At 40.2% G+C, this 16298-nt stretch overlaps 1 protein-coding gene across 3 annotated transcripts in view; it reads left to right on the top strand.

Annotated features, from left to right (window-relative positions):
- The window catches only part of ppil2 (peptidylprolyl isomerase (cyclophilin)-like 2), a 352242-nt gene that overhangs the window by 138043 nt on the left and 197901 nt on the right, over nt 1–16298 (top strand). For all 3 annotated transcript variants that reach the window (XM_072245362.1, XM_072245369.1, XM_072245376.1), the window contains 2 exons: nt 1268–1343; nt 9989–10095. In XM_072245362.1, the coding sequence (XP_072101463.1) occupies nt 1268–1343; nt 9989–10095 (183 nt within the window). The remainder of the gene's footprint in view (nt 1–1267; nt 1344–9988; nt 10096–16298) is intronic.

Below are 16298 nucleotides of genomic sequence, written 5' to 3'. Positions count from 1 at the left end.
TTGCCCAGTAGCTGTTTGGCAGAATCTCTGAGGGACCTTTTCAGTCAGTGTGTGCCTGACTCTCTCTGAATGGTTCACTGTGAGTGAATGGATACAGCAAATCTCTGTATGTGATCAGAATCGGGTTTAATATCACTGGCATATGTCATGAATTTGTTGTTTTACAGCAACAGTACAGTTTCATACATAATAAAAAATATAAATGACAGTAAGAATATATATATAATTAGTAGTGCAAAAAAAAGATCTTTGGTGATGTCATATTGGCAGATTATCGAGGCTATTGAATGTTACTCCAATTAATGCTCCATCACACTTTGAATTTATTACTTTTAGATGTCACACTGTTGTATAACAAGTTTTCCAGCAAACCCAATAAATGTAAAGCAAGTACAGGAAATAGAGCCAAGATAGTTTCAAGCTAACATGGAAGCCAGAGTGCCTATGAGTTTGTATTATACTTCAGAATAAAAAAAGACAATTTCTGAATGTGTGGATTGTTGGGGTGCTGGGGACTCATAATGTTAACACTGAGGAGTTTGATAATAAATTGCATATGGATTCAGCAAATAATTAACAAATGAAATTCGACACCAATAGAAGAGAACATTTTTGTAGGAAGATTATGGTGCCACTTTTTAATTGGCAGTTGGGTATCTAAATGAGAAAGGAACAAGGATATCTTGAAGCATCCCAATTACTCATTTATGGTCAGATGGTCTGTTTGTGTACTGTATATCCATGTAATCCTTTGATGTCTTCATTCAGGCTAATGTTGGGTATGCTGTGAAATCTAGATTTCACGTTACACCTTCAAGCATGTTTGTAATTTGATCATTTGTATGCCATGCATTAAATAAATTCAAGTTACAAACTGTTGCTTTGTTCTGAAACAGAAGTAAAGAATAGATTTTTAACTAATTCAGTTAAAATTATTGATTTAGTATTCATTCTAAGATGTTCTGGAAGTTGGTGTTCATCACAAAGGTATCCTGCATCTGTTGGCTTATTCCACTGATGTGCATCCTCTGTGTTCTGTAAAGGAAATGAGCTAAGTGTGCAGCATGAGGTCACCCTCTCATATCTTAAAGGGATATAGGATTGTCTAGGATGATGTACAAAGTATAGGATCACCCATGATCTTTTTGCAAGGCAGTAGTAGCTTGGGCCACCATATGCTTATGTCTGTTCCAATTGCATATGTTTTTAGTTTGCATTTTGGAGGAAAAAATGGATTTCATAAAATTGTTGTTGCTTCTTTCTACAGGCACATTATTCTACAGGAAAAGTCTCAGCTTCCTTCACATCCACAGCAATGATGCCTGAAACTACACATGAAGCAGGTAAAACAGATTAGCTCCTTCAGCTACATGTAATATTGGGATTAAGTCTTTGTCAGTTTAGACTGTTATAGTTGGTGCAATGCTCATCACTGTCTTGCCACTCACCAATTAAAAACAGTGTGTGCTATTTACTTTATAAACGGCATGCGGTTGTTCCTTTGCGTGTCAGTGTAAAAAGCAGCATTCTGATTGCCAATTCACTTAATAAGAAAAAGCCGTCTGGCTCAGTAAAGAAATGTTGAATTTCGAGGCTAATCTTAAAAAAAGTGAGGAGGAATAGCCAGCAAGCTAGAACAGTACATCAAGTACATATGATTTTAGTTTAATAATTTTGAACTGTAACCACAGTGCATGCAATTTAAAGAGATGAGAAATAGAGACCACAATCTTTATAATACCATTGTTTTCAGATGGAGGTTGATCTAAGTTAGTGTTGATATTGTTTTTGGAAGGGTCTCTAAGTTGAAATTCTTAACATTTCTTGATGTAAAATTAGGAAAATGTTCTAAAAATAACCAGAAGAAAAATAAGTGAGCACCAATTTAAATAAAAATGGTTTAGTGCTCTATCTAAACAGTTTTGATCCAGACTTTGGGTCCTGTCTTTGTGGAGTATTCAGGTACTCCCTAAGTCTAAGTGCTGTGGATGCTGTGGTGTCCTTCCACTATCCCAAAGGTGTGTTCATCCATAGCTTAATTAGCTATGGTAAGTAACTGCAAGTGGAAGTAGAAAGAGTTGATGGCCACATGGGCGAGAATAGCTTATGGGGAAATAACAACAAGAACAAGATTCATGGGATAACTCTAAGACTCGCTGGACTGAATGGCCTCCTGTGTTGTAAGCAATATTTAAAAAAGAATACAGAAGTATGATATGTGGATGTGGTGAAGTAGGACTGTGGCATTTGCGTTATGATTCCATGGTTTCAAAGTTTTCTTGCAGTTATAGGTAACTGACAAACTACAATCCACCTTAACCAGTCACTCCTCCTGCTCTCACACTACCATTAAGCACAAAACCTCCCTCCAACCACACCCTATCACCTCAACAATGACAGCAGCTTTCAAAAATGAAAATACTCTAATTCCAGGAATTGTTTCACGTGGCCAACAACACGTAAAATGCAGTATCCCTTAAAATGGAAGAGCCAAGAGATCCATTGCCTTGTTTGACTCTGTAGGTTCCATTGGCTCCATGATGTTAGTCATAGTCATACTTTATTGGTCCCGGGGGAAATTGGTTTTCATTACAGTTGCACCATAAATAATTAAATAGTAATAAAATCATAAATAATTAAATAGTAATATGTAAATTATGCCAGTAAATTATGAAATGTCCAGGACTAGCCTATTGGCTCAGGGTGTCTGACCCTCCAAGGGAGGAGTTGTAAAGTTTGATGGCCACAGGCAGGAATGACTTCCTATGACGCTCTGTGTTGCAACTCGGTGGAATGAGTCTCTGGCTGAATGTACTCCTGTGCCCAATCAGTACATTATGTAGTGGATGGGAGACATTGTCCAAGATGGCATGCAACTTGGACAGCATCCTGTTTTCAGACACCACCATCAGAGAGTCCAGTTCCATACCCACAATAGTACGAATGAGTTTGTTGATTCTGTTAGTGTCTGCTACCCTCAGCCTGCTGCCCCAGCACACAACAGCAAACATAATCGCACTGGCCACCACAGACTCATAGAACATCCTCAGCGTCGTCCGGCAGTTGCTAAAGGACATCTTTCCTCAGGAAATAGAGACGGCTCTGACCCTTCTTGTAGACAGCCTCAGTGTTCTTTGACCAGTCCAGTTGCCTGTTTAAATCAAGCTGAAGCATTATATGTTGGTCATGAACATTGGTCCATGCTACAATTCAGCTAGGTCATAGCTGATTATTCGAATCCTATTTATTCGGTTTGGTTCCATTTTATGTAATGCCTTACCTATCACAAAACTTCTTTGAGATGTTCAAATAGCCTAGCTAGAGCACTACCACTCTTGGCACTAGGAGCTCAAACAGTAAGTAAGGCAAATATGTTGTCTAGATTGATGCTGATGGAATACTGTATTGTTGAAAGTGTGAACTTTTGTGTAAAGTGATGAACTGAAGACAGATCTGCTTGCTCCGGATGTTGAAAGGCCTCTTTTCACTTAAAATGTCCCCACGTCACAACACCACCAAAGCTGAATTATTTGTTCATTTGTTTTTTAGTTGCGCAGAGCTTAGTTTGAGCAGAGAACAGTTTTCCTACATAATTGTTTGTCCAACTTTGGGATGTCCTTAGAACCTGGCTTGGGACTGGAACTTTACAAAATATTTTGAACTGTGAGCTTTCTGAAGTGAATCAGTTGTAAAAGAAATAACAAATATATTACAGCTCATTATAAGCACAGGCTCATACATTGTGTAAGCATTTTCACCGCAAACACTTCATCAGATAGGCTCTTAATTCTAGCTGTTCTGCCATCCAAAGGGCATACATGAGTCAAATATTGACTCTCCTTAGGATAGTATACTCCTTAACAGAAACGGTGGCCCACAACCATTGAATAAACACGGAACAGAGCACCTTTCAGGCTATTAAACACAACCCACCCTCACAGACTATTTCATTCTCTTCTATTATCTTGTTCTTTGCTGATAGTTCTGCAAATTAACTTCCTTTAAGCCACAGAATCAGAGATATGCAGGGTGGAAATAGGCCCACCTAGCCTGTGTTGACTATAACACACTCATTAACACTGGACCTACTGTCCATTTACTGTTTTTTTTATTCTCCCAATTCTCTGTTTCTGCATTTCCATTTGAAACCCCTTGTTCATGTACTCCTTCTACCATCATAGGCAATGAGCTCCAGGTGATGGCAAAGCGTGTTTAAAAAAATTATCTTTGCACCCTCCCTGTAGATTTTCTCTGTCATTTTGATTCTATGCCATTGGCCCTGCTGAAGGCAGCAGTTTCTTTATTTAGCCTGCCCAAAATGGTAATATTCTTCAGCATCCCCAGCAGGTCTCTTCTCAAGTTGTAAATGAAATCCCTCCATACTGAAATCATTATTTTAACTTTTTTCTGCACCTTCTCTTTGATCTAACTTCTCTTCTCCATATGATGCACAGCTGTGTCTAATGCCTTGCGTAGTGGTTCTGTGGGACCCTCTTCATTCAGAAACATGAGAACTTATTGAGGTGTATGGGCTGGGAGAGGGGAGACCAGAGAATGGCAAAACAAACGTAAGAGGAACAAACTAATCTGCTTAAATATATGGTAAAATGTTTTATTTGGTTGCCACTGGAACAACAAAAATAAATTTATTTTCCTCAGCATTCTGCTACGGTTACTGCAAACATCAAGACTACGTAAGATTAATTAGAGCTTGAAGCTTCATAATAACCTATGATCAGATTTGCACTATTATGCTAGTCTGTCATTAAACCAAACCTCTCCTTCCATGTATTATTTATAAAATATTGAAAAACCTCTCACCTTTGTCCTCTTTTATAAAATATGCAGTGACATTTTACTTTCCAGTTTGAATTAGAAATATTAATTCTTATATATGGCATGTACTGGTGGGTTAGAAAGACTGACTTGGTATGGTGTGGTGGGCTACTCAATTATTATACTTACAGATATTTCAGGCTTTGGCTTGGCAATATATGTAATTAGTGATTGGTTGTTTTGGTTCTCTATTATTTTGTTATATACACTGAAAAGATCACAGGACATGAGTGTTTAATCTTCATCTGTGCATGAAATAAAAAATGTGAAAACCATATCTGTTCTACACTCATGGGATGAACTTGCCAATGACAACAAGTAGTTCCATATTGACTATTGACAACAAGTTCTCATAAGTGCATTTGAATGTTCATTCGTTTTACTGTGCTAATCAAATGCAGAAACAGAACAATAAGGCAGTGGGATATATAGGTTTCTTCCAGTTATAAATTCCTGCGAAGTGTTTCATTCTGTGGTTTGCTAAATCCCTTGAAATCTACAGACCTGAAAACAGAAAAATAAGAGACATTTCCCTGTAGATTTTTATCACTAGAACTTTATAGAATATGGCTAAAATAACCTTCCTTTCTGAATTTGCTGTTCAATACATTCAGCTCCATTTGCTACTAATAAGTTTCATTGAAAGGAAAGATGTTGTTTGAAGTAGAACCTCATATCCCGAATTCAGAGAGACCCTTCAGTTTACACTCCTGGTGAATAAAAGCCTCATTGAGGGCTCTGCTTCACATACCTATTCTTTGACTATTCTATTTGTTCGTTTAGGTTCAAATGCTTTTGCATAATAGCCCAAACTCCACATGCTAAGAAATAGAAGCTAAAATCTAGACCACGGCAATTTCTTTGAGGAGTTGCAGATTTGTATTCTGCTAACAGGTCTATTCTGGGAACATTGGAGCAGTTGACTATTCAAACACTAACCTGTGATTTAATTGTGGTTGACCTATACTTGATTTCCACTTATCCATCCTTATATCATTTGAACTGCTACCTGACAAAAATCGACCAGTCTCTGTCTTGCAAATTCTGTTTATCTCCTTATCAGGATCCACATCCATTTGTTGGTAGAGTTCCAGGTTTTTATTATTCTTTGTGTGCAAAAGAGATTTCCAAATTCATTCCTAAGTGTCTCAGTTCTCATTTTAATACCATGCCCTTGTTTCTAGGATTTTCCCACTGGGAAGTTAAATACTTTTTCTGTAACTTTTATATTGAACATTTTTGATATAAAGCTTGAGAAATCCAAACCAAACTTTATGCAACATGTCCTTGTAATTTACTCCTTTTAAGCCCAGTGTCGTTTTGAGGTATCAGTAGAAGCTAGCCCAAAGCAAATGCATGCCATTGACAAAGACTGGAATAAAAATATTGCCTGCCATGAGGGATGGCGTCATGGTGATTTTACAGGTGCAATATGAGTATTCTCATTCAAATGGTGTGAAAAGCACTAGAGAAGAGTATCCCAGCATCACTTTCAGAGCACTGTTTTCACAGTCTCAGTTTGCTTTTAGAATTTCTCATGTTCATGGAAGTGCTTCATTTGGAAACTGGTGCTTGCTCATGAGACAAATGTGAGCTTCTACCTTTGAACAGCTTTGAATAATTTCTCTTTATGTACATGATATAAGGTGTACCAATAGCAGTGAAGAGTTCTGGTAATTGTTAGAGTGAAGCTTAAAAATCAATCAGCTTACATGATCTTGTTTTGCTGAAATTTATCATTCATGTTGAATAATGTTCAACTGGGAACTTGATACCACCTTCACCTTTTTCAGTTTTAATGCATTAGTGAACAAAACCAAGTATTTTGTAATAATTTCAGAATCTGTGGAATATTATAAATTGCTTCAATAAATCTTTAGTTTCAGTTTTCATTGTCTTTTATGTATTTTCTTTCCTGTCTTTACAATTCCTCCTCTATCTTCTTCATTGAAACATTAAAATCCACCTGCTTTTTGCTTCATCTTCTCCTTTCGTTATCTCAAGGATCAAATAAATTTGCCATATACATTTGTCAGTATTAAGAATTTGCTGTGTTGTTTTGCTCAGGGTGCAACATGCAACGCAAAACAACGTTAAATAATTATAAATCATTATGTAAGAATAAAGCTAGAGGTTAAAGTACAAATATGGAATAAAGTGTATATAAATACAGGTGTCCCCCGCTTTTCGAACGTTCGCTTTACGAAACCTCACTGTTACGAAAGACCTACATTAGTACCCTGTTTTCGCTTTCAGAAGGTGTTTTCACTGTTACGAAAAAAAAATTCAACACGCGAAAAAATCAGCGCGCGATAAAAGACAGCGCGCCCCGAGCAGCTGCTCTCCCTCGGATTCTCGCCAGCATTGCTTAAGCATGAGCCTGTGAGCAGCCGTTTGCAAGATGAGTTCTATGGTATTTGAAAAGCCTGAAAGAGCTCGTGAGGGTGTTACACTTACGGTAAAACTAGACATAATTAAGCATTTTGATCGTGGTGAACGAAGTAAGGACAACGTGAGTTTGACTTGTGGAAGTTGACGAAGATGATGTTGAAGAGGTTTTGGCATCCCATCCCAAGAACTGACAGATAAAGAGCTGATACAATTGGAAGAAAAAAGGATAACAATCGAAACCAAATGAGTATTGATAAAGTACGACTTTAATTTTGAAAGGGTACGTCGGTTTAGGGGATATTTGCAGGATGGTTTGAGTCCTTATTAAAGAACTGTGTGATAGAAAAATACGCGAGGCTCAGCAGTCAAGCAAGCCTTCCACATCAGCCACAGTAGAGGATGAACCTCGACCTTCGACATCGAGGCGGGCAGTCATAGGAGAAGATGAGCTGCCTGCTCTAATGGAAACAGGCGACAAGATGACACCCCAGTGTCCCACCACCCCAACCCCCAGGCCACGGACAGATACCGATTCGCGGAGAATGCAAAGGTAGCTGGGAGGCACACAGCACATCTTTAAGAAAAAAGTCGAAGTAAACATGCTAATTAATTAGGTGCCACCGACACGTAATTGTCGGCCCAGATCAGGGACAACGCAATTGGAAATTGGCACTGATCTGGGCCGACAATTACGGGCGGCACCTAATTAATTAGCATGTTTATTTGGGCTTTTTTCTTAAAGATGTGCTGTGTGCCTCCTAGCTACTGCTGGACCACTGCGTTCTTCGCTGCAATGTATCGCTCAGCGGCCTGGAGGGTGGGGGGGGCCACTGCACCACCCAAGCTCCGACGACTCAGTCTAACACACCATCATCAGTGTGCTCGGCGCTGTCCCGATTCCCGTAAGTGATACTACACTGTACATACATTATTTCTACTTTATATCGGCTGTGTATTTTTACATGTTATTTGGTATGATTTGGCAGCTTCATAGCTTAAAGGTTACTGGAGAGCGCTTGCACGTGTTTTTGCCAACAGCGCTTGCATGAGATTTCCTGCCAATGGCGCTTGTGTGAGATTTTCGCTCCGGAGAACAGTTCAGTAATGATTGTGGAAAAGTATTTCTACTTTATATAGGCTGTGTATTTATCATATCATTCCTGCTTTTACTATATGTTACTGTTATTTTAGGTTTTATGTGTTATTTGGCATGATTTGGTGGGTTATTTTTGGGTCTGCGAACGTTCACAAAATTTTCCCAAATAAATAAATGGTAATTGCTTCTTCGCTTTACAACATTTCGGCTTACGAACCGTTTCATAGGAACTCTCTACCTTCGGATGGTGGGGGAAACCTGGACATAAAAAATAAAACATGTCTACAATGTAAACAACATTATTAAAAAGTGGTTTAAAGTGGATGGTGGTAGTTGGTGATGGGTGACTTCACCTTAACTCACTTACACCTTTCCCAAGTCCTGTCTTCCTGACCCGCTCTTTCATTCACTCAGTCACCCTCCATCCTGTCCCCTAATTAGCTCACTACATTTATACTACACATTCACTTCCTGCTGCCCCATTTATAATTTCTTTCCTTTCCTCAGACAAATTTGCGTTTGTTCCTCTTATTTTTCCTTCCTCAGTCTCCTGTCTCTCCCTTTACTAGCACCGCCACTAATGTTCCCATGTCACTTGACCTAGTTTCTCCAGTAGTGTGGCTTCCCTGCCTGTAAACCATGATGTTTTCATGTGTAGACATCTATTTCACTGGAATAAATTAAGGATTAAGTTCAGCTATACAGTACATGTCTTCTGAAGTTCTATGTCAGTGACAGAAACCTGGAGATAGGTTGCATTTTTATTTCAATTCTTCAGTGACATGTAATTTGAAACGGTGACTAGAATGTAGCAAGAAAATACTAAGGTTAGATTTCGCTTTCTTCTATAACCAATCTAAATAAGTAACATAGGAACTATTAATTGTAAATTGCCTTGTACCATTCTGATAATCACATGATGAAGCAAAAAGGTGTTGTTAACAAAGCAGAACAATTAAATACTATCAGCTATTCTACAGAAGGTACAGACTATGCTGTGATGATAGTCCCATTGATAAGAAGTTTTGACGTGGTGGAAGCTCGTGGCACAACGAAGTATATGAATCAGAAGTAGGTTCAACATTAGAAGAAAGATCTGGAGTTATGGTTCTGAAGTCACCAGGTGCAGCATTGTTCTACACTGGGTCTTGTCACTATCAGAGTTTATATAAACATTAGAATTATACCCAGGACAGCAAGAGAATTGGTTACTGCCCAAAATTTTATAAAAATATTAAGTACCATTACAACCGTTCGCTATAGCCTTTGTCGAAAAAAAAATTTTGCATTCTTTTAAGTGAGACTTGATCTTAAGACCTGAACAGTTGATTCAGTGACCTCTGCTGTTGTTAACCCCCACCACCAGATCTCTTGTTAACATTGGTGCCTAACCATGATTACTGCTGTGTGAGCTCTGACCAACTACCTCACCCTGAAAAATCCTGATTTGTTTATTTGATTAGAATGGAATCAAAATGATCAAACGTTTCTGCCACCATACTTCTTACCACTTAGCCAAACTGTATCAAAATGATTTCTCAATTCGCTCTTGTAATAGGTTCTTCATCTTGCTAATTGTTGGGCTTCTTTTAGCTCCCATTCCCCTTGGTGTGCAACTGTTGAAAAGGTTAAACATTAAACTTTACTTTTATCTTTCCTTCACAGCGGCCATCGATGATGACCAGGTCCGTTACCGATATGTCAAAAAGAAGGGCTATGTCAGACTCCACACAAACAAAGGGGTTCTCAACTTGGAGCTGCATTGTGAAATGGTTTGTACATTATTTAGCTTCACACGGATCGTTTGCAAATCCTTGCTATAATGTGAAAAATTATGTTATGCAGACACAAGACACTGCATATGTTGCAATCTGAAGAAACACACAAAGAACTGGAGGAACTCACCGGGCCATGTTGCATCTTTGGAGGCAAATGAATAGTCAGTGTTTTGGGTCAAGACCCTTTAACTGAACCGAAAGATCACTGGTATTAAAAAGTGGAAGGGAGGGGTGAAGCAAGAGCTGACAGGTGATAGGTGAATCTAGGTGAGGGGGCTGATAGGCAGATGATGGAGGAGTGGAGAATGGGAATGATGTGTGAAGCTGGGAAATGGTAAATGGAAGTGACAAAGGGCTGACGATACTGGAATTTGATAGTAGAGGAAAGTGGAACGTGGAATAAAAGGAAGGGGGTGTGAGGAGGAGAACTGATGGATGGAGTGTGCAGATGATGGGCAGGTGGAGGTGGTGAGGGAGGAGAAAGAGAGACTAATGGGGGCCAATTGGATCAGATGGGCACAGAGCAGAAAATCAGAGAAAAGGGGTGGTGGGGCAATTACCAGAATTTTGAGGTTAATATTCATGCCACCAGGTTGGGAGCTGCCCAGGCAGGATCTGAGGTGCTATTCCCATCATTTTGTGTTTATTTTCATTAAAACACAAGGTGTATGGCAGTTGAAAGTTTTACCTTGCACTCGCTTATTTTGTCAGTTTTCAGTTTGAAACAGTTTTTCTGAAGTCCTAAAGGTTCAGCTCTTGAGAAAAGTGGACACTGAGTCTTGAGGTATTGATTACTTTTCCCCTTTGGAGATGTGTACACCAACTTCCATGATTTAATGTAATGCAGAGAAAATAACTTCTACTCCAGATGATATAGATTTAGTGTGAAGGGTGAGAAATTTAAAAGGGATTTGAGGGGGCCTTTTTCACCCAGAGAGTATTGAGTACCTTGAGTACACTGCTGGAGAGATAGGGGCAGAGCTTCTGACAGCATTTAGTAAGTGTCTAATTGAGCACTTGAATCCCTGAGACATAGAAACCTGGAAAATGGGGTTATTACAGATGGATTCCTACTGGTTAGCATGAATGTGGTGGGCCGAATGGCTTGTTTCCATGCTATATAACTGAGCCTCAGATAACCAGGACTTGAACCTTTGAAGATGTGATCTGGATAGGCGGAGAATGACCTCTTTCCCAAATGTAGTTTGATGGCATGAAGGTAATGCAGAAAACAGAGAAGAGAGATTGTTCATCTGCAGAGGTGCATCATCATTGCTAAATGCCTTGAAATGAAAAGCTGGTTAGATACTGAGCATCTCTGTCCAGGCCAGCATTTATCACCTTTGAGAGGTGAGAGTGAAGCATTTTACAAATTTCCCTCGCTTGGGATCCAGCCACCCTTTCCAATCTCTACCTGCTTATTAAACTCCCCCATGACTATTATAACATTGCCCCTTTCACATGCCTTTGTTTTTAATCTCCCATTTTAATTTATATTCCACATCTTGGCTACTGTTCAGGGGCTTGTATATAACTCCTATCAGGGTCTTTTTACTCTTTCAGTTTTTTAACTCTACCCACGAGGATTCTACATCTTTTGATCCTAAATCATCTCTCTAAAGATTTGATTTCATTTTTTACCAAGAGAGCCACACCACCTCCTCTGCCTACCTCCCTGTCATTTGGATACAATGTGTATCCTTGGATGTGCAGCTACCAACTATAATCTTCTTTCAGCTACAATTCAAAACGTTATACTTGGCAATTTCTACCTGTGCTACAAAATAATCCACCTTATTCATAATACTACATGTATTCGAATATAACACCTTCAGTCCTTTATTCATCTGTCTTTTTGATTTCCCCCCATGTTACACTTTAACTCATTCCTCTGACTGCAATTTTGCCTGATCATCTGCCTGTCCTTCCTCATAGTCTCATTACACAATGCATCGACTTGCATACCAACGACCCCATCTTCTAACCTTTCACTTTGGTTCCTATCCCCCTGCCAAATTAGTTTAAATCCTTCTCAACAGCACTAGTAAAACTGCCCACAAGGATATTGTTCCCCCTCAGGCTCAGGAGTAACCTGTCCTTTTTTTTTAACAGGTCACATCTTCTCCAGAAGTGATCTCAGTGATCAGAAATCTGAAACTCTGCCCCATATACTAGTTCCTCATCCACTCATTCATCTGCCAAATCATCCTATTCTTATCCTCACTGGCATGTGACACTGGCAGCAATTCAGAGATTACTACACTGGACTACTCTGTTTTTCAGCTTTCTACCTAACTCCCTATATTCTCTCCTCTGGGCTGTCCCTTTTCCTACCTATGCCATCGGTAGCAATATGTACTATGACTTCCTACTGCTCACCCTCTGGCTTTAAAATGAGTGGACCCGATCTGAGACATCCCTGACCCTGGCATTTGGGAGGCAATAAACCATCTGGGTGTCTCTTTCCCATCCACAGAATTTTCTGTCTGCTCCTCTATGTAATCCCTTACCACTACTGCTGTTCTCTTCCCTTCTGAGCTACAGAGCCATACTTGGTGCTAGAGACCTGGTCACTGCGGGTTCCCGTGGTTGGTGACCCCGCCACCCAAGCACCCCAACAGCAGTATCCAAGAGATATACTTATTATTGAGGGGAATAGCCACAGGGGTTCTTTGTACTGGCTGCCCGTTCCCTTCGCCTCTCCTGACAGTTATCCAGTTACATGCCTCTTGCAGTGTGGGAGTGACTACCTCCCTGTAGCCCCTATCTATCACCACCTCAGTATGAACCAAAGGTCATCCAGCTGGAGCTCCAATTCCTTACACAGTCTCTAAGGAGCTGCAGCTTAGTGCACTTTGTGCAGATGTAGTTATGAAGGGAGACTGTGGGTCTCCCAGAGTTCCCATATCTCACACAAAGAACATACTACTAAATCTAGACCCATTCTCACTACACTAGCAATGTACTTGTAGACAAAGAAAGAGAAAAATAAACTTGTTAGAAACTTAGAGCCTCTGCTGAAGCCTGTTGAGCCAAAGCCTGGCTGCTCTAACACTGACAACTCCACCAATGGCAACTCCTACAATGGCTGCTCCTGCTTATCAGTCCCTGCCAAGTGCCTAAGTGATTGTTATGATTGCAGCCCACCGAAAAGTCCTGAAAGGCTCTGAGCTCTTTTTATCAGCACATTGTCCAACAGCAGACCCCAGGAGCAGACACTGATTACCAGCTAGTCGAACAAATGAACCATTTGCTCAAAATGGAGAAGTATTGAGAACTTAAGATCTGTCTGGGAATATGTAGAAGTATACAGCAGAAGGAGTGCACCATTTTCCACACCCACCTCCCTGCTCTGCCAAACGCCTACTGCCTCATCTCGAGGAGTCAGCAGCTCCCACCTCAGGTGCAGATACAGTACTGGAGTGGAAACAGGACAGCCAAAGGGACCACTATAAAGAAGGAAGATGTATTTCAATGGCAAACTTGTACAGAATAGGAAGTAAATAATAAAATCAAGAGGGAAAGATGATTTTGCTGTTTTTCTTCTTCGGCTGTCCATCGATTTTCGATGTTGACTGAGACCTGGGCAAGGTTGTATGGAAGACCAGCAGTTGCCCATGCTGCAAGTCTCCCCTCTCCACGCTACAGATATTGTCCAAGGGAAGGGCACTAGGACCCATACAGCTTGGCACGGGTGTCATCACAGAGCAATGTGTGGTTAAGTGCCTTGCTCAAGGACACAACACGCTGCCTCAGCTTAGGCTCGAACAACTTCTTCTTGCGCCCTTAACTCCTGGTGGAGTCATCGGGGCGCCGTCATGACAAGCTTTGCATCAGCTTTTTGGTGTGCTCATCATGCAACGTGTCTTGGGCATCTGAAACCTGGCGGAGCCCATCCCTCTCCAGGTTTGACCACAGCCGATTTCCTCCAACTAGGTGGCTCGCCTTGGTTGTGAACACGTGGCCGTTATAGTTCATCTGAGAACCTTTCCATCCCAGCTGGTAACTTCATTATAGAAGTCTTTCACCCAGTGGTGCCGTGTTAACACCACCCTCACGTGGTTTAGCCCGCCAGCCGAAGCAGTTTACTGGGGTATCGCGCTTGGAGCCAGCACGAGAGATTTAGGAGATGGATGAGGACCAGTGATGCCCATCCACCCTGTCTGGTAGGGAGCAGCATGCCAGACATCAAAGATACTACCTCTATCCAGAGTTCTGAGGCTCGAACTAGCGACCTTCCGATCACTAGACCGATGCCTTAACTACTTGGCCATGCACCATACGTTTTTGACAATTATAACTGAAGTATCATGGCTATATACTTTTTAAGTTAATTTTCAGTGTCAGAAAGTTTGTTACAAAATAATTAAGTTAGAATGAATCACTGGAATGACTGAAGCCCTAACATTTTCTGTAAGTGGTCCAGTTGTAGTTAATCTGTTGTAGACTATTAGACTATTGAGTTCTAATAGTCTCAATGCTAATCACAAAATCTGGGCTTTTGCATGGTCACAAGTTAACGAATTTATTCACAGCAATGTCCCATAAACATTGCTGCAATAAATTTTCAACTAATTTGCTTTTTATTGGTTAAAATATAAAAACTATTTCAGGCTTCGGAAGCAGCACCCCATTTCTTAGTCAAAAGTATCATGTAATCTTTAGAGAAGAGAGGTAGTTTTGGTTCAGTGTCTCATCAGAAAGCTGTGACAGCACAACAGGTAGAGTGTCAGCCTGGAATTCAGGTTGCATCAGTGGAGTGGAGATTGAACTCCAGATCTCTCATTCAGGTAACAGTGCTGCTGTCCAGTTAAGGTTGAAGATAGAATATTCAAAAAAAAAATCTGGAGAAAAGAATGAGAAAGACCTAAAAGTTTAATCGTTTGAACTTTTCATTGAGGTGAATAGGATGTGATCAAAACCGAGTAAATCAGAGTCGGCATTCAGTAGCTTTCTCCCCAACCCTAGTTTTCTCACTGTTCCTTCAAAGATAAGGAATGGTATATTTCTATCAGCAGTGGCATCCTTCCAATGCTTTTCTCAATTGACTGTGTATTTAGCAGCCAAAGCAGTAAGTGTCAGCATAGTATTTAGCTATGAAGACTTTTGGCATAAGCAGATAGTTCTGTTATCACCTGATATTGAAATGGTGCATTTCCATTGAAAATTATTGGATGGTGATAAAAAATAATTTGTTTTAATTGCCACAATTCCTCCTACTAGTATTTTGGAGATTGCTCTTGACCAGATGTTTAATTATCCAGTTAGGGTAGTTAAGAAAGCTTATGGGGTGTTAGCTTTGATAAGTCGAGGGATAGAGTTTAAGAGTCGTGATGTAATGATGCAGCTCTATAAAACTCTGGTTAGTCCACACTTGGAGTACTGTGTCCAGTTCTGGTCGCCTCACTATAGGAATGATGTGGAAGCATTGGAAAGGGTACAGAGGAGATTTACCAGGATGCTGCCTGGTTTAGAGAGTATGCATTATGATCAGAGATTAAGAGAGCTAGGGCTTTACTCTTTGGAGAGAAGGAGGATAAGAGGAGACATGATAAAGGTGTACAAGATAATAAGAGGGATAGATAGAGTGGATAGCCAACGCCTCTTCCCCAGGTCACCACTGCTCAATACAAGAGGACATGGCTTTAAGGTAAGGAGTGGGAAGTTCAAGGGGGATATTAGAGGAAGGTTTTTTACTCAGAGAGTGGTTGGTGCGTGGAATGCACTGCCTGAGTTAGTGGTGGAGGCAGATACACTCGTGAAGTTTAAGAGACTACTAGATAGGTATATTGAGGAATTTAAGGTGAGAGCTTATTTGGGAGGCAGGGTTTGAGGGTCGGCACAACATTGTGGGCCGAAGGGCCTGTACTGCGCTGTACTATTCTATGTTCTATATTCTGTAATATTAGCGAAAACTGCAGGTTTTCAAAGTCCGATAGTGTTAACTGCTTCTCTTTCCACTGATAGCATATGACCTGCTGAGTATTTCTCGTGTGTTCTAAATTTCCACCTGTAAAACAACAAAATCATTGTCAAACTATATGTGGTGCTTGTCTTCTAAACGTTCAATGACTGAATAAAAATAATTAAGATGAAAATGATTTTTCAAAACAAAATTCTAGTGGAGTTCCAATACCACCAAATGTAGATCATGTCTGTAACTTGGGATTTTTCTTGGAATGTATCACACATCTGTG

This window comes from Mobula birostris, chromosome 2 (genome assembly GCF_030028105.1).
Source record: "Mobula birostris isolate sMobBir1 chromosome 2, sMobBir1.hap1, whole genome shotgun sequence".
In the NCBI taxonomy this organism is placed as follows: Eukaryota; Metazoa; Chordata; class Chondrichthyes; order Myliobatiformes; family Myliobatidae; genus Mobula; species Mobula birostris.
Note: the sequence above shows the minus strand (reverse complement) of the source record. Positions and strands in the feature narration are given on the sequence as shown.